Source organism: Centrocercus urophasianus, unplaced genomic scaffold (assembly GCF_019232065.1).
Source record: "Centrocercus urophasianus isolate 14NV4802_14NV808 unplaced genomic scaffold, USGS_Curo_1.0 seq_12, whole genome shotgun sequence".
Lineage (NCBI taxonomy): Eukaryota > Metazoa > Chordata > Aves > Galliformes > Phasianidae > Centrocercus > Centrocercus urophasianus.
The window spans coordinates 20,839,252-20,858,243 of NW_024884364.1; the positions used below are offsets into that span (position 1 = coordinate 20,839,252).

The 18,992-nt window shown below is 36.8% G+C and overlaps 1 protein-coding gene across 2 annotated transcripts in view; it reads right to left on the reverse strand.

The window, feature by feature from the left end:
* Nucleotides 1-2,168: 2,168 nt before the first annotated feature.
* The window catches only part of ROBO2 (roundabout guidance receptor 2), a 400,096-nt gene continuing 383,272 nt past the window's right edge, over nt 2,169-18,992 (reverse strand). Inside the window, exons 25-28 of one of the 2 annotated variants that reach the window (XM_042810548.1) lie at nt 17,036-17,206; nt 10,462-10,722; nt 4,575-4,676; nt 2,169-3,589 (exon numbers count right to left, since the gene is read on the reverse strand). In XM_042810548.1, the coding sequence (XP_042666482.1) occupies nt 3,585-3,589; nt 4,575-4,676; nt 10,462-10,722; nt 17,036-17,206 (539 nt within the window). In that variant the 3' untranslated portion in view covers nt 2,169-3,584. Of the gene's footprint in view, nt 3,590-4,475; nt 4,677-10,461; nt 10,723-17,035; nt 17,207-18,992 lie in introns of both variants that reach the window. The other variant, XM_042810549.1, reaches the window with a different exon arrangement.

Here is an 18,992-nt window from a genome sequence, read left to right on the forward strand (position 1 = left end):
TAGTATTATTTAAACAGTCATGTCTTCCTTTTACATTGGCTTATTGTTAAATCAATATACTTAAAATATTCCATGCTTTTTTTTTTTTTCCTTCCCCAGGGAACACTGTTTCAGTGGTATTTCAGGTGAGAGCAAAAATTTAATCAAAAGGTTAACTGACCTGGATAAGGACTTGAGAAACATTAAATAACAAAAAATAAATGTCTGTTTGCATCACTGGTATGGCAGCAATACACCACTGAAGTACATGGAATAATTTATTAACCAATTCTTCAGCCCTCCCACATTTAAAATTGAGCATATGGTCAAGCAAAGATTGAGAAAATTTGATGTAGCATCTATGCACATCCTGGGGATACCCTATTCTGGGTTGGCAGTAGCTCCACCAGTACAAAACCCCCCAGGTCAGGGGGTGCTCAACTACTGAACACATGCATATATATACTAGATTATGGGCTTTAAGCAAGGTACACCATATGTTTGCAGCCCTTACTGTACACTGACATAGTATGTATCACTAGAATAGCTGTATCAGTGTAATTACATTGGTACAACTATTCCCAACGTGGAGAGGAGCTTCATGAGAAATCCCTATGGCAGATGATGTTACCCATTGAGCTATTTATAAGACAGCTATTAACACAGTTCAAAAAGAAGGGTATAAAATGATCCTTGTTACCTGTAAGTGGACAGTGATGATTATAGTTCAGTCTATGTTATTATTGCCTGATTGTTACCAGTTTGGATTTTCACATATTGACTCCTTACTCAAGATATTTTAACATAGATTTGAAATGTGAGTATGTTTTATTTTTTTTCCCCAGTAAATATACAATACACACTTCAACAGGACTATTAACCAACTTTTTATGCCAATTAAACTTTGCTGCACTAACAATACCAATGAAACACATTAAGAGGTCATACTTTTTCGTGAACAAACTGTAGCCAATAAATATTTTTTAAAAAAACAAATTAAAAAACAATTCTAAGTGCTGCCACAACATCCCTTTTCTTTAAACACATTATTCACAATAAATGTTTTCCATTTTTTTAAAAAAAGAAGAATTCTTCTTTTAAAATAGTAAATTAAATGGCATTTTAAAAAATATGTACTGTGGTTCATTGGAAGTACACTGTATAGAAAAGAGAGAAAAGAAAGAAGAGACATCACCTGTAAGATAATGGAGACACTTTGCGATACACAACAACACTTTATGTAATATTGTAAGCAAATTATTAATGAACAAAAATGTACAGAAGCAGATGGACAAGTTAGTGAATATCATGGTACTGCACAGCTTTATTACTGACACACATTTACTTTCCAGTAGAAGAGATAAAACACATATTTGAAAGTAATTGGAATGGCTTCATCGACTTCTAATGATACTGAATTTTAAATAGGATATAGTGAGTAAGGTGTTCCACCAAAGCTCAGCACAAGCTTTCAAATTAAGAGAACTATTCCCTTGGTGACTAGTTAAACACTTTTTTTCAGAGAATTCAGTTTGAATTGCACCCTGAATAATCTTCTCTTCATATGATAATAACAAAGTAAAGAAAACATACATGTGTATGTATGATGCCTTCTTTGTCTTGCTTGAACATTTTTGCACATTTTTAAATAATGGTTTTAACTATAGTGATTAAACAAGCAGGTAAATTACATATACTCATTGTTATATAGATAAATGCATTCATTTCTCTCAACTCTTTTCGTAACCTGCTAAATAACAGTCTTGACCTTAAGGAAGTTAACTATGATTTTTTTAATATTTGATAGTGCTGAGTTATAGCTGATGGCTGTCGTGTTTTATCTTATCATGGAATGAGTTAATGACATGAAAAGCAACACATATTTAGCATTGAAATTCACTCTTCTAAAATTCTGCCATTACTAAAAGTGTCCTTAATACTGGTGAGCTCCAAGGCAATATATAAAACAACATAGACTGATTATATGAAAAGGGTATTCAAATGGAAAAATGCTCATGGTCAGAAATAGACTAACAGAAATAAGCTATAGGATGCAAAATTGAAATTAAGCAAATGAGGGTGATACCTATTTACAACATTCTAAGAAAAGTTTGACAATTCAGTCATTGAGATTTGAGAGGTACAGAAGATTTGAACATAGTAATGAAAACTAATGAAGAGACAGAATGTTGTCATTAATGTCCACTTACAGACTTTGGTTTATTCAAAAAGAGTATAAACATGCATTATTTCCTCATTATAGTAGGGTATGAAGCCACTCACTAAAAAAACAGTTCAAGGATTTTCTTTGCTTGTATCCAACTTTTTGAATGTATTGCATCGCAGAAAATATTCCTAAAACAATAATTTGACTGTTACGTCCTTCTAAACACTAAAAATTTAGTGAAATCAGCTTCAGCTCTCACAGACTTCAGGTAACAAAACACAAAGGTTTGTCTAGACTGCATCAAAACAATTAATGTCATGAATTTCAGTGGTGCAGCTCTATTTACTATTGTACTGTACATGTATTGGAAAGATGAAATAAAATACTCTGACATTTAGTTTTTTTCAGAAGCAGCCTGAATAAGTTTTAATAATAGATTGCATCCTTAACTACTCACTAGGTATTCCTTGAGTTTATACTGTTTGTTTCTTCTGGGAAATTTCTGACTTACATTTTGGGTTGCAGAAATTAATAATTCTTTCAAAACTGCAATATAAAACAGCTTTAGTGAAACACCTTAATTTCTTTTGTTTGTAGCAAGGTTTGCTTTTCTTTACCTTTACTTAATGGCATTGGATGGCTAAAAACAGATACTAAGGGAATCATTCTAGTGAAAGGGTCTAGGCCATCTCATGCTACTGTTAATTTTCATACTCACTCTTTAAACTCAAACTTCCAACTTCTGACCCCTTCTTAAATAGGAAGAGCAACTATGTTGTCTGCTTTTAAAAGATTTAAATCTGTCTCTAATGTCTTTACTGACATCATTTTTGCCTGTCACTTTCTCATTTCTACACCCCAATGGAAAACCACCTAACATAATCCTTTACATCCAGCATTATCCAAAGTAGCTTACAGTACGTAAACCCTCTTCACACATTCAGTCTCTTTTTTTCTTCATGTCATGAGGAGTAGAGTTTTGTGCTTATCACCAAATAAAATTGCAGTGCAAACTTTAAACATAAAAGTTACACAATTAAAAGTTAATATATGGCACCACAGCCTATTAATTCACATATAGTACAACAGACCAATAAAAACAGACATGAATATGAACATAGCTAAAAAGAAGGTGAATTTGCATAGCAATGCAACAAAAGAAATTATATACAGAAGGAAATTCTTTTCATCCTGGAAGGTGATTTTTTTTTTTTTTCTTTTTGTATACTCCTGACAAGGAATATTTTAAGGTGGATGGTGTATAAAGAGAAGAACACAAGTATCTGTGGGATATGTGGCTGTGTGTCTTTACATTGCATTTACAGTTCTTTTAATAGTACATAAATAAAGAAAATGTTCATTGCACTGTTTAGTGTCATCACTTCCATGAGTTCAGCCCTGATGGCCCATCAGAGCAGCTTGCAATGTGTCTTCTCAACTACTCTATAGAGAGAAAGAAAGAGAAAGAGATTGTAATATGTGAAAAACAAACAAAGAAACAAACACACAAAACAAAGCCCATGTCAATATCAAAGCAGTGCAGGATAAATATTCAGTAGGTTTGGATAAAGGAGTTAATTGCTTCTAAGATGAAAATCAATGGATGCTAAAATTCAGCACTTAACCAACATCATATCTGAAATACCTCATTTTGGGGTTTGTGCACCAAAATCTCTTACAAGCTGCTTGGCAGTAACAGTAGGTGGGTAGTTACAGAAGGTTTGATTGCAGCAAATAGGAGGCAGAAGTTCCAACAGCTGCATTGCCTGAGCTAGCTTAGATCGTTACTTTAAGCAAGAGACTCAAACCTTTTGGCATCAAGCACCACTGTCATGCATGCAGCATTAACAGGACCTCCATCTATGGTCAAGAAGAGCGTAACATTTTGCAACAAGCAACAGAAGGCTTAGGAAAAGGCATCACATCCTTGACATCAATTTGCCCAGCAAGTTTAGCACTCACACATTCACTCCTCTGAGAAAAGTCTCCAGTAGCATTTCTATGACAAATATATTATACTTTGCAAAGAAAATTCTAAATTGTTAGAATCTCTGTTCAATTTTGCCAATGTTTTTATTCTCACTAGCATTACACGTTTAAAGATGTAATAAGTAGATATTCTTGGTGTGACTTAGATCTGAACTGGTACAAGTGAAAGAGTATATGAACTTCACTTGTCGCTGGAAAAATACTGCAGAAGGCAATAAGAATAAGGTTAAAATTTAACCTGGTCATGACACTGCAATTAATTCTCTCTTCACAATGATTTATAATTTGTCTTTTTTTTTTTCTGTTTGGGAATTTCAACTGTAGCTAGAGATAAACTTACATAATTCACCAGTAAACTGTCCTTGACTGTTTGATCCCACATAGCCTACATCGAGAAGGTCACTGGCATTGCGTTGGTGACCTCCTCGCAAGACTTCACCTTTTCTAGGTCCGGTGGATCCTTTAGAAGAAGCTGTTCCTGAAGAGCTGTGGCCACCAGGGGATGGAAAGTTGGGTTTACTATATGGTACCAACGCCTCTTCTAAAAAAAGCAAAACAAACCAAAATCAATACACTAGGAATAAACAAACTATTCTGATCTGGACATCATATTCATTCCCTGTCTTCAGGTACCTGTCTTTTGTCTTTCTTTATAGCATGACAATTTTGCCAAACAAAATATGCAACTCAGTGTTGTACTCATAGACATAGAAACTAGCATAAGCTTAATCTTGCTTTCGTGTAAACTCATGTGTTAGTCTGTATTAATTATAAAAAGCCTAGATTCATTATGAAGTAATAGATCACAAATTGCTGATTGTTTAATAAAAATAGATGCACATACAATTTCCAAAACAATGCAGCTATGATTAGATTTTTGCTTCAAGCCTACAAGAATATGCTTTTTCCTTTTCTTTATTTTAAATTATGGTAACGTTACCTCAATCAATTTAGATAAAGAATGGCAATATCAGCTAATTTAATTAGCTTCCAGCAGCTCAGTAATTTCTAACGATGCAAAGTACACTGAAGATTTTTTTTAACTGACTGTAAATAACACTGAGACATACTATATAATACATAACATTGGTAGTTGTAGTATTTTGGGTGAGTAAATCTTCCTGCAGCTTGTTTCATGTTCCATTATAAGCAAAAGGCTTACTTTATTCATTTTGCCTGTTCCTTAGTGAAGATCTGTTATAATGAACTGCCTGCAAGAACAGGATTAATTCTCAATAAAGCACAAGACTAAATATATTCACATAGCATCAAGTAAAATGAGACATCTCATCTGATTAGAGTTTTTGGGAGATATTTTAATAATCTTGACCTAAGAGGCAAAGCAGCAGCACTGATTTAACACTGAAATAGAAGCACTATTTTCTTTGCTGGATATGATCCACTTTTGCTGCCTCAGAGTTAAGAAGGAGACATTGCTAAATATCATTCAATGCAAGAAAGAGCTGAAATATATGTCCTTAGCAAAAATAGAAAAATTGTTTCTTCTGAAATCGGTGGGTATCTCCTGCTTGAATGGTTTTTTTTTTGTTGTTGTTTTTATTATGTTGTTTTTGAAGTGAAACTGGGATAAAAGTTTTTTTCTTTTAATTTCTCATTTTCTATTGTTTTTACTATTAAGGAATCTGACAGGAAAAATTACACCTTCTTTGAAAGAGGACAGAATTGCAGAAAGAAAACCAGGTGGGGATGGTTGGAAAGAAAGATAGATATGCTCTTATTTTCATTAACAAAGCCTTTGCAAGGGCGGCAATAATGGCACACAATTAACTTAGAGAAATGCTAAATAAGAACATATTTGTGGTGGAAATGCAAATTACCTTTGTGGAGGAAACACAAGTTTAATTCTTTGTGTCAACTAACACAGGCATGTAGGATACAGGAATTCCCCATATGTTTCTCCTATTGAACAGAATCTTTTCATAAGGTAAATCTGTTGCAGAAGAGGGCAAACACCCAACTTCCTTCTCTGCCAAACTATCTCCCTATGGTCCTGCCGAAGGAACCAGAATATTTGCACTGCAGGACATGAGGGTATTATCAATGTTTTGTTCTATGACTGTGCTGTCCTTGCTTAAATGTAAATAATTGCTTAAAAGACATAGTAAAATGTCATTTAACAGCCAAAGCCTCTTAAATTATGTTACCTGATCTTCATATACAAACTCTAACAACAGAATCAGATGCAAACCTGATTTCCAAAGGCTGGCTGAAATACAGAACAGCTTGCATTAAGGCAGCAATAAAACAAGCTGCATAAATCAGCTTAGCAGAAAGCTGGATACATTTTTAGAGGATGGAAGGAAAAGTCACTAGCATTACAAAAGAGTTTGAAGATGACATATATGGTCAACTGATTTGTTTTCCTGTTTTGTTGATTCAGGATAAGGCCTCCTTTGGGTTCAATGAAATGTTGAGGAAAAAAATAACCATGAATAAATATGAAGTGCATTATCATTATGGAGCATATGGTGTGTTAAATTATCTGTTGTGCCCTCAGAAATAAATGCAATCCATAAAATAAACATTTGTGACATAAAATAAAGGCTAAGATTTTCATAACACTCTAGCACACGAAATGAAGGTGTCTGAAGTCCTTAGGTTAGACTTACTTTCATTGAGCAGTACTCAAAGCAGTACCATGCCTCAGTCTTGCAAAGAATATGAGGAGACACTGTCAATGCCTTTCTCTATGAAAAACTGAGCCAAACTGAAGTTATAATTTCAACCTCTGCAAAATCTTGGTATGCATGTGTAGTAAGATGTTTTGATATCCCACGAGATAACTAAGAGGCTTCTAATATTATCAAAGCAATTGCAACCTGATCTAGCACTACTTACTGAAGAAGGGTAGCTGAGAATGTTTTATTTGACATGCAGCATTCCACAGTTAAACCATTACCAAGAACTCAGAGATCTTGTCTATTCAGAAAGCAATCTCGGGAAATCTTGGTTCCCAACATTATTTTTCAATTTGCCTTCAAAACAACAATCTTGCTTTCAGAATTTCACCCATAGCTTGGCAAGGTCCAAATAAAGCCCTCCAAAGTGCAAAATAGATATTTTCTGGAAGTGGATAACTAATGAAACTCTGTTTGGAAATTACTGAAAAGTGAGAAAGAAATCTCTCTCTCATTAATAAAGGAAAAGGAATGAAGCACAAGTAAAATAATTTTTAAAAATATTGATAACATAAATAAACATCACATTCAAGAGCATCCTTTTTCAATCTACCAGAGAAAGGGGCACAGAGCAAGAAATCTATAATGCATGAAGCTAGGATGGGAAGAAAGACATACCAGATGTGAAGGACTGAATCTCCCCCACCAGGAAAAAACCATAACACCTACTGCAGCAATCCTCTGTAATGCATAAAGGACAAGTATTCACCCTGGTCATCTGTCCAGCCCTAAATTCATTACTCAGGTGGGGCACTGGAATTGTCAAAAACAATTTTTTTGTGTGTGTAAAGACAGATAAATGCAAGTCATGCAGTATAGGAAATTTACTATTTTACTATTAATTTAATAATCTCTGTGTCACAGAATAACAGGTAACTCCTCTTTGTACTCTTAAACTGGAGGAAAAGGAGAAGAGTTCTGGTAAAGAAGGTCAGACAAGCATACTTAATCTTTGTTCACAAAGAAATGAGATGCATTAAATATATTGTGATATTTTGTGTATGTTTCTAGAACTTACACACTCTAGTTAAAATTGTCATTATGCTAAGTAGCATTTTAGCTACCTGGATGTCTGCTGGGGAAGCAACATGGTGGGCTGCAAGCAATCCAGGAGACTGCTGGAGTCTGTTGAGGACAACTTCCTGGTCCAGGTATTGGACAGAGTAGCCTGAGGTGAAGCGTTACTGGATCTGGTGCTCACCAGTGCTGAGAAGATCATTTTAATTTTTAAGCACTGAAGTTGGAGGCAGTCTGGGCTGTAGTGACCATATCCTGGATGAGTTCCTGATCTCAAAAAATATGGACCTGGCAAAGTGCAGACAGAATCCAGAACTTCAGGAGAGCAAGATTCTGGCTGTTTAAGGAATTACTGGTTGGGATCCTCTGGGAAACTGTCCTTTAGGATCATAGGAAAAGAACAGAGCTGGCAGCTCTTTAAGGACCTTTCTGAAATCACATGAGCTCTCCATCTGCCAGCACAAGAAATCAGCAGAGGAGGCATGACACTGGCATGGCTGAGAAAGGATCTGCTCAGCCAGTAGAAATAAGCAAAGGACAGTTATCCCATCTGATAAATGAGAAGGGAGAAATGACAACTACAGACACAAAGAAGATTGAGGTACTCAGTAAGTTCTTTGCCTCAGTCTTCACTGGCAGTCAGGTCTGCCACATGCCTCTCACATCCCTGAACCTCTAGGTGGGGGTTGGGGATGCAATGTCCCTCCCACTGTACGAGCAGGGCAAGTCTGAAGCCATCTCATCAGGCTGAATGTGTACAAGTCTGTGCAGCAGAATGACATGAATCCCAGGGTCCTGAAGGAACTGGCTGATGTGTTTGCTATGTTATTCCACAATATTTTAAAAATTATGGCTGTGACTGGAAAAAGGAAAACATTACTCCCATATTTAAGAAGAGGACAAAGGAAGACCTGATCACTGTAGATCAGCGAGCCTCACATCTGTGCCTGGGAAGATCACGGAGCAGATACTCCTGGAAGCTATGTTAAGACATATGTGAGATGAAGAAGTGATCCAAGGCAGCCAGAATGGCTTCACCAAGGGCAGATCTTGCCTAATCAATCTTGTAGCTTTCTGTGATGGAGTGACAGCATTGGTAGACAAAGGAAGAGCAGCTGGTGTTGTCTTCCTGGACTTCTGACATGGTCATACACTACATCCTTATCTCTAAATTGGAGAGATATGGATTTGAAAGGTAGACTATTCCGATAAATTGGTTGGATGGTCACAGCCAGAGTGTTGCAGACAGTGGCTCTATGTGCAGATGGAGGCTGGTCACAAGTGATGTCCCCAAGGGGGTATACTTCAGACCAGTGTTCTTTAACATTCTTCTCAATGACAGAGACTGTGAGATCTGTGAGTATACCCTCAGCAAGTTTGCTAACAACACCAAGCTGAACAGTGCAGCTGATACAATAGAAGGGAGGGATGCCATCAAGAGGGACGTGGACAGGCTTGAAAAGTGGGCCCACGAGAACCTAATGATGTCCAGTGAGGTCAAGTACAAGATGTTATACTTGGCTCAGGGCAATCAACAGACTGGGATGCTTTAATATGCTATGTGCTATTTTCTTTGAGGACTTTACTCATTAAATCATGTCCCCATGACAGCTTTGCCAGCAGTTTGCAATTTTTTTTAGAATGTCATTTATATTAGTGTGCTAAATTAACTAGGAAAATTAGCATTGGAATAAAGTCAGAAGGAAGAAGAATAGTACAAGTACATCTAGTGTCACTGGGGGAGCTACATACAGACTAGAGGTGTAGCCCTAGAGGAAGATCATGTACTTTTTTTTTAATTGTCTTTGAGCAATTGTCTTCTTGTATCACTTTAATCAGCACTGGGATAACATATGATTAGTGGACTAAAGAAAATCCCTAGTAAGGGGACTTGGAACAGCAGCTTTTACTTGCAGTCAGGCTAAGAGAAGTGATCTGCAAATAGCATGGAACTAAAACTACAGTTCAGCATTGCCTCCTTTACACATTTTTACAGACTTGAAATCCCCTTAAAAGATAAAGTCAGCACTCAATAATAAAAGCAGGTCCTGTGCTGAATGATTGTGCCATCATCTTGCTAGGTCTAGGAGATGAATGTTGCTTTTGTCATGGCCTTGAATAAGGAGAAGACAGTATTACAAATATAGCTGGAAGGAGTGTCGGTAGCTCAGAAGGATCAGCCTTACTGCAGATATATGCAAAAACAACTAGTGCCAATTTAGATCTAGGTTGAAAGAACTAGAAAATACAGCCCTGTAGTCTAATTAAATACATCTAATAGAAACTACTAAAAAAACTCTTCCTTCTTCCCTGCCTTCCTGAAACTGTTCCTGTTTCTCCCATGACCATGCTTGACAACACTATTAATTGTCAAAACAATGCAAAAAATGCACAGAGTTAGGTTATAATGAGATATAATGGTCGCAGGAGGGAAAGAACTTGGACTGCAAGCTCCCACTTCACCTTGCCTTCCTAAAAAATTTCTGTCGCAAGCCCCAGCACTGCGGGAATGCAGAGATGGAGGGCGAACTTAGCCTCCTGCCAGCTACAGAAATCCTCAGCTGAAAAGCTTCAAGAAACATGGCCTAGGCTGGTGCAGCACACACGCACCTGATCCAAATGCTTGCTTGTGTTGGGCTTTCCTGAAATCCTCTTGGCGTTCTGCAGAGCTTATCCACTCCTGGGTTTGCCGCTGCCACTCTAGTGATGTCCTAGCTTGCCGGTCCAGGGAGCTCTTTGTGTCATCTACGCTGGGTGCATGCTGCCTCTCAAGAGAGCTTCCTTTCCTCTCTGCCGAGCCTCCACGCTGGCCCGGGCCTATTTGCTGCCTTAAACCCTGACCAGGTGGTGGGTCAGGTGGTGGTGGAAGATCTAAAAAATGTGAATAAGATTTAGATGAACTAATTTTTAATTGAAACAGAACTTCCATTTGATGCTGAAAAGAAATGAACAATAAAAACGTCTCTCACAAATGGCTTGAATCACTTTATCTGCTGATTTTAAAAAAAGGAAACTTCTTGTTAATCAGAAATTACTTTCCAATAGATTTCTAACTCAACTTACTGTACTGCTAGCTCTTTCTAACTTTCCTAACAATCAGTAGACTCACTGCAAGTCCTGATTTACATTTCTAAGCATGGGATTTATTTTCCATTTTATCTGCCTCTTTCAGTAACAGTGAACAATTAAGAAAGACTATGGAAACCAGATGACAGAGTAATTCTTGCCCATCATATTGGGGCTTGCTTTATCATTCCTATTTTTTGGGCTTCATTTTCAGTTTGAGGCTTACACCCACCATCTAAATACATGATTTTATCAAAATGTATAAAATTCCACAGTATCTTTGGAAAAAAAATATATATTCACAAATGTACTGTCACTGAAAAAGCACCAATACATCTATGGAAATGGAATCACAAAGCAACGGGTGAACATTTTCTTCAAATACATTTTCAGTGTTCTCTCGAAACCAGTAGTCTTCACAGACACCAGGATGGCCACTCTTAAGTTTAGCAGTCTTGCAAATATAACCAATCAACATGAAATTTCACATAAATGCTGAAAGACATTTGCTTGATCTCTCTATGCACTCTGATTCTTTTCAAGTTTATGGATTGGCCTACTGAGATGTTTTTAGGATTGATGGTGAAACTTCTAATCACATTTGTGGGGGTGCTTTTTGTTATTTAATTTGTTACCAAAGATAATTATAGAACCTGAATAGTGACAATTCTAACTGTAAGATTTCATGTAAACCACATGATTGTCTAGTAAGAATCAAGAAAATTCTTACATTTTTAAAAACAATCAAAATAGAGAAAAAAGTACTTTAAATATTCTTCCATATAGACTACTCATTTTATACTTAGAAAACTTGATTAATTCTGGCTTTGGGCAAAGCACAACCCAAATAAATTCATGCTACCCAACTTCACTAAATCTATATTAGTCTACACTAGATATGGCTATACCCCACTTCCTGGTATTCTGTACTTTAGGTGAAGGTTCATCAAGGAATTTGTAAAGCATGGAAGAGTAAATCTCTCCTTTGCCCACAGGAAGGTCTGATTTTCTTAATCCTAGTGAGACTTCAATTCATTTTATACATTGTTGAGGAGGCCTTCGGTTTTAATTTATTTGAAGCCTGTAATTCAGCTTCACATGAAGCTTCAGGTCCTTTCTGCTAGAGTTGATACTTCTGTCTCTTATATATGGGGCACAAATACTTCCCAAGTTGATAAGACGTTGTTCCAAACCAGAACTGTTTCCCAATGTTAAATGCAGATGTGTGGGATACTTGTGTCTAAAAGGGAAAGAAGTTGTGTCTGATGTTGCTTCTGTACTTTTGCTCATAGCTAAAGTGCTATATCAGAAATTAAGATATCTATCTTCTGGATAGAACAGTTTAATAATAATCTGTCAATGAGCCTGATGTGTGCTTTATGTTCAGCACTAATTTATTTGAGAAATTTTTAGTTATGAATATAGATGTGACCTTTCATGACAGTGGCAATACTTGAGTGACTGTAGGTGGAAGCAGGGTATGGGAGCTTGCCAATGTTAAAATTGCTTTATAGTGTTGGCTTCCAAAATGACATTTCTTATAATTGATTTTATTACAGTCATAACCAGTTAATGTACAAGAACCACAACACTGGCATCTGCTTATGCAATATGAAATAGATATTACTGAAGTTGTGATTTATAAGCACTTTATGAAGATGCACTGAATCCAATAAATGTTATTTTCCAAGATAAAATATTTAGTTTAATATAAACAAAATTTTTAAGAAGTACTACCACAGGAAAAAAAAAATTAAAATGATTGCAACATTATACTTCTACGATACAGAACACTTCTTCACAAATTGCTGTCTAAGAGTTTCTATTAATCAGATATCAAGGTGAAAAGGTCTTGTACTTAAACCGTCCTGCATGCTCCAGAGCTAACTGAAACTCCTGGAATTATAGTAGACTTATTTTATTAGTCTGCTGTTAACTTGGATTTTGCTTTTATACACTAGTAAAATGGGCAGGAAATTGCCTGATGAATAGAAGTGAAATCAAAAAACATGTTTGTAAAGCTGTTTTAGTGTTTTAGAGCTCTGGTTGAGCTAGCTGAAATGAAAAATAAAAATTATTTCCTGACGAAGCTTCACACAATTATAGAAGAATTACAGAATACTACAGAACTAATGTAAGCTGGCTCTAGCTTAAGTACATACTTACTGGACTGTGCTAGATATGTTTGAGAAGATCTGACTATATCATTTGCTTTTTCACTTTTTTACTCAGGTTGATTGTCAGAGTAACACCTACCCTTCATTTTTAATATAAAAAGGTGGAAGAGAGCATCATTTGGCAACGTGGCTTTCTATTCCCTCCACAGCTCAAGCTGTCTACTGCAAATTTTCTGCCTTAAGTTACTAAATACGCTGTTATTTTATTGGGGCATATAGATAGACTCCATATATTTGGAGTCATGAGTTTCCTCCTCCAGTGTCACAGTCTTGTCTTTCCCCATCTCTTCTTTCCCTTCTCAGCCTAAGATGTATCTAAGCAACTGTGCACGCATCCTTGCATACACTTGTACATATGTACCTACATGATGGCTAATGGTTGGAAATTCAAATGCTAGTAAAGGGTAACAGGTCAGATGACTTAGTATTTTCAGTCCCTAACAAGCAGACTTGTTACTACACAGAGGGAAGCCAACTCATACCTTAATGTCCGTTACTCAAGGGAAGATTTGAATGTAGATAATTAGGGACTTCAGGAGGATTTTCAGTGAAAGAACACAGAATGATGTTACTGAGTGTGTTACTGAAGTGTTACTGCACTTCCATCTACATTACATTTACCTTCCAAGTGCCAAGTAAAACACCCGAAAATCCATACTGAGCTAGTAACTTTATAGGCTGTGGGATGCTATCCAAACTACCACTTGCAGCCTCTAATGGCAAGCTTATCAAACTTGCAAAGCTATTTGTAAGTGTATTGAGGGGTAGGTGACGGTCTGATTTAATAACAGAGGAATTGTGATTGAGAAGCTGTAGAACATCAGAAAGCCTTATCAGCTGCAGATGCATGATTCTCTTGGGATTACTCCAGCCTTACTTTAGCAAGCAGAGCACTGGCCAAATGACTGAGACATTATGTAAGCTTGGGCACAACCTCTCGTTATTAGCTAGAAAAGTTAAAGAACCAAGAAGTACAAGGCCATCTCTTCCTACTTGCGCTAGTCATTTGTTTTCCTAGGGGCGATATTTACATTTAATAAGACTCTGAACCACTTTCTTGTACCAGATAGTAAGCATCTTCACTACAGCCTGCCTTAGTTAAAATTGCACGCTAACAAGAGACTTCGAAAGCTAATAATCTTATTTCTCTATTTTAACCACCAGCCATGGTTCCTCTCTAGTTTTTCTTTGTTCTTTTAAACCTCATGCTCAAACAAAGAGGAACTTTCACCTGCAGTTATGCAGTTACTGTGTAATTGCACGTATGGCAAATTCCATTATTTTGTACTTTGTGAATATATTGATTTCAAGAAAATAAATTATTCCTTGAGCACTAGAAGTAGAAACATTATGTTAGTTTTGTTTGTTTGTTTTTAAGGTTTTCCATTATTGACAGATTCATAAGGTATTTTTCCTTTGTCTCCACAGTCTTTTAGGATGGGAAAGTTGAAAAACAAATTGTACAGGAGGACAAATAGGATAATTCAAAGTAGAGTCAGTCCAGAGGATTCGGACCTGAAACTGTAGATTGTATCTACATATTCAGTGATCATTTTTAATTTTTGGACACTGGAAATTCTTAAATGTAGTCTGTTTCCATACATACAGGTGGTAGCAGCAATCTTAGTTCCCTAATTGACAAATGTCTTTTGCAGATTTAGCTATGACTCAGACTTGTCCTTACACTTTAATGACTCATATTCAGCAACACTCGAAGTGGAAAAAGTGTACAATTTGTGTTTACTTGTTTCTGTTGTGAGAGAGAATGGAAAAGGATCCTGTATGACTTCTGAACACTATAAATTTTTGGAACACATAGTAAGCGTTTAAGCTAGGTTTGTAACAGGCAAATGTTAACAGTGTCCAGAAGTTGTTACTGTCTATGCTTGAGAGGTTGATTTTTTAAGAACATGGTATAAAATTGGAGTTCTGACTCAAATATACTAAAAAAACTCCACTAAGATTAGTGTTTTATAATGAATAATCAAAGATCATAGGAGATTCCTCTTTTGAAATAAATCTTAAAATCTGATCCCTTTCACCAATTTAAAGCAATGTCAGATTTTATGATGGAGTCACTCCCTGAGGAGTCACACTTCCATTTACCTCATGACCTAAACTAGATTCCCATCAATCTTCCGGTAACCATGTTATTATTACTTACTTCTATAGTAACAGTATTCTAAAAAAGTGAGATTAAGGTCCCACAACACTTAATGCATTACAAACACACATGTACACATAACTCATGGTGACAAAATATATGCTATGCTGAAGGTTTAAATTAATGCATGCACAGAAAGGGGATTGCCAGCACAATTGTGCAATTGACACTCACAATTTCCAATTCCTATTCTCGTAACACATCTATTTAACAGATCTGTGTAGCAGTGAGGCCTCTGGAATATATCAAGAAGTGGATAGCATTAATGCTTAAACCAAATCAGAGCCACATGAGTGGGTTCTAAGCTATTTTGAGTTCTTTTCTCAAACAATATGGTAGTGAGGGTGAGTCACAGAGTATGAGCTATAACGGTAACACTTCTGGTGAAGACTTTCACTTCTGGAATCTGTTCTCCACTTTTACGATCTGACAAACAGGGAATCTGTCAGAACATGCTACAAAATTGTATCTGTACATTTGATGAACATGACTGAGAGGAGAGTTGTAGTGTTTTTAGTGGCTTCATTCCAGCTTGCATGCTGTTAATATATTTTTAAGCATACCTAGAATAATAAATAGCACATTATAAATAAACAAACTAAATACATGCTCTATCAAATCTATTTACAACATGCTGCTCGATAAAAGAGGATGATGAAAGGATTCTCAACTGATTTTTGCTAGAATAGAGAGGAAATTTATACCAAAGTGATTTTTTTACTCCTTTCTCATATACTCAAAGATTTGCCAAGGTGAACTAAAAATTAGGAGACTGACATGACTGGCACTGGCATGACTCCTGCTCCCAGTGTTCAGACAGTGCCATTCTGAGGGCTACTAAAATAGGGATAGTCAAGGACTCAGAACTGCCCTGCCCTGAACACTGCAAGACAGGTCAGCATGAGGAAAGTGACCAGATCCCCATTCGCACTGCATTACAGTAATCCTTGGTGGCTCCTTTAACACTGTTTTTCCATTTGCCTGCTTCTCCTCACTGAAAATTTCAACATTTAAAGTGACTAGTAAGATTAAAAGAGAAGAGAGGGGAGATAGCAAGCTGCCCACCTTTATAGTCAGACCTTCTCAAGGAGTAACAAAGGCTTTTTTTGCCAAACTCAAGATGGGATAGACAAAGACAATGGAAATCTGAACTGATTTTAGTGATTAGAAGAGCAGAAGGGATACACTTGAAATTTCTAGATGGGAATTGGTGGTAAGAGGGAACTGGAGATGTTGAAGTGACAAACAAAGTCAGTGAGGTCACTGAATTTCAGGGATGAAGCAGCACAGACAAGATGTGAGGCATTGAGAAAAGCCTTGAGAAAAGCATGGCACGTACTTCTATAGCTGTTGCATGGCTGTCAAAACCAGCAGAAAACAAAGAGAGCACTGTGGGACTGGCTGCATGATTCTTCTTAGAAATGCACTATATGCTGGTGGTGGCTACTTGGAAATGAAATTACCCAGGGGTCACATTTTAATGCCAACCCATGTTCAATGCAGTCATTTCTTCTTAAGATTTACACTGAGAACTGAGAGCTGATTTGTTTAGAGCTGACTTGTTTAGAGCTGAAAGGAAGAAAGGCTCCTTGAAGAGTCACTTAACCAAGCTCCACGCTGCTAGCGTTGCAATACCGCTGACGTACCTGGGGACCCTACTTCACCAAACAAGTAGCTCACTGTAACAGACATTCCTTAAAAGACTGCTTTATGGCCTCCCATTGTGCACAGCTGCGTGTTGTAGCTCATCACCAGGGCCTCCCACCGCCACACTTACCGTCTGTTATTCCCTCCCTACGATGAGGCAAGGGGGGTTGGTCCAACCGGCCTCCCTTGTGTTTTTTAGTGGGCCTCGGCCTCTGACTCTGAGTGACAGCTGCACTGGTGTTGCTGTCAGTAGAAAAAGGACTGCTTGGCCGAGGTCTCTGAGAGGAAGGATATGCTTTGCCTAGAAAAAGAGAAACCACATGACAAAAATATTACTGACTTGAAATGGGCCGTTCTGTTAATGTAAATTCTGAAATATTAAATCTGGTCTAACTCTCAGAGGCAAGCGAGTGTCCCCATGAGACACCTGCTGATGTCAGTTGCTTAAGTTACACCACAGTAAGCAAAGTGAGAAACTTGGCAATCCTTTGTCTTTACTTTTATAATTAAAGTTGCTCCATCTGTTGTGCTAAAACCGCTGCACACCATGTAACTCCTACCTGCTTGGTGTTCAGAGCAGATGTGTCATAACGACTCCTCAGCCCTCAGCAGTGAAGGAAAACACTTCTTCAATCATATCAAATTTATCTCCTCCTGCCTTCCACCTTCGCATTTGCTGAGCCAGATTCTCATCTTAGTGACTCCCATAAGCACTGCATATCTGGAGTAACTCCAGTGAGATAAAGATAACTGCTTTTGCAAGCTATGTAGCACTGCAGGTTTCTATACTTCAGGGCTCTCTTCTCTTAAGAAATTAAAAAAGGAATTTAAGTCGCAATGTTTTCCTATTTATTTTCATTATTTTATGTGTTCAAAAATTATTTATTCTGAATGAATTCATTCCCTATTGTTTTTTTTTCTGTTTTTTTTTCTGGTTTTTTTTGTTGTTGTTGTTTATTTATTTATTTATTTATTATTTAATATATAGACTAATGGAGCTACATACTTTCTCTTTTTTGATATCTTTGATGCTGTTCTTTGAAGCAGATCATGAAAAGTATCACGGCAGGAAACGCATGAGCATAGTTAATTTACTCCATTCAGTTCTTTTTTTCATGTTTTTATTCAGATTATTAGGCTGTTTCTTATTTAATAATGTTTGAAGAAAACTAAATATCACTGATATCACTGTCTTTTTTTTTTTTTTTTCTCTGCACATGATCTTTATCAAGCATCTCAGGGATGTTAATGCTTTAATTTGTTTAGAACTTGCTTAAAATTATTACTTTGTTTAACCTTCTCTGAAGTGGAAGATTTGTAAGCCAGTCAGAACTTCTCTTTCAGTCCAACTGTAGACCTGTATGGTCTAATAGTTGGTGGAAAGTGACAAAATAGCTGCTTGATATTTTTCTGATCTATCAGCCCTAAGCTAATACGAGGCTGAATTATCTTCTGGTTAATTAGATCATGGTCTCTTGTGATTTATGCTTTTTAGTAAAACCCCTGGAAGAGCCAAAATTCTGGTGTATAAGTGCCACGCTTCACGCATTATAATAGATATCCTTACTTCTAGCATGACACCACATACAATAGGATCTAGATTAACCTAATCAGAAGTAAACTGCTATTTACTGCACTATTTAAAATATATCTGGTGCAAAAAGAGGGCAAAGTGAAAAAAAGTAGCTATAATCTCTCTAACATACTGCTTAGCATTAAAATGCTTGTGTTACAATAACATCTAACTATTGGCCTTCTGATTTTTCCTGACTACCTAAGGCTTGATCTTTTATTTTCAGACTGATGTGCACAATGAGGAGGATCACTCTCTTAGGCTATGTTGTCTCCCAGCCTTGTGTCCCTGTCAGCTATCAGAGGTTACCACATTTGAACCATCTGTGTGGGCATTCCCTAACTCTCCTCTGCCAAAGAAAGCCAAATTGAATTTAAAGAGTATGAACAGGATGCCTTTGCTAGCCTGATGCATTTAAACTGAAATGGGGAGCTGAATGCCCACCCAAGCAGCTAACTCTGAAGATGGGAGGAAGCAGTAATAAGCGTTTGGGTGAAGCCTGGAAACATTAACC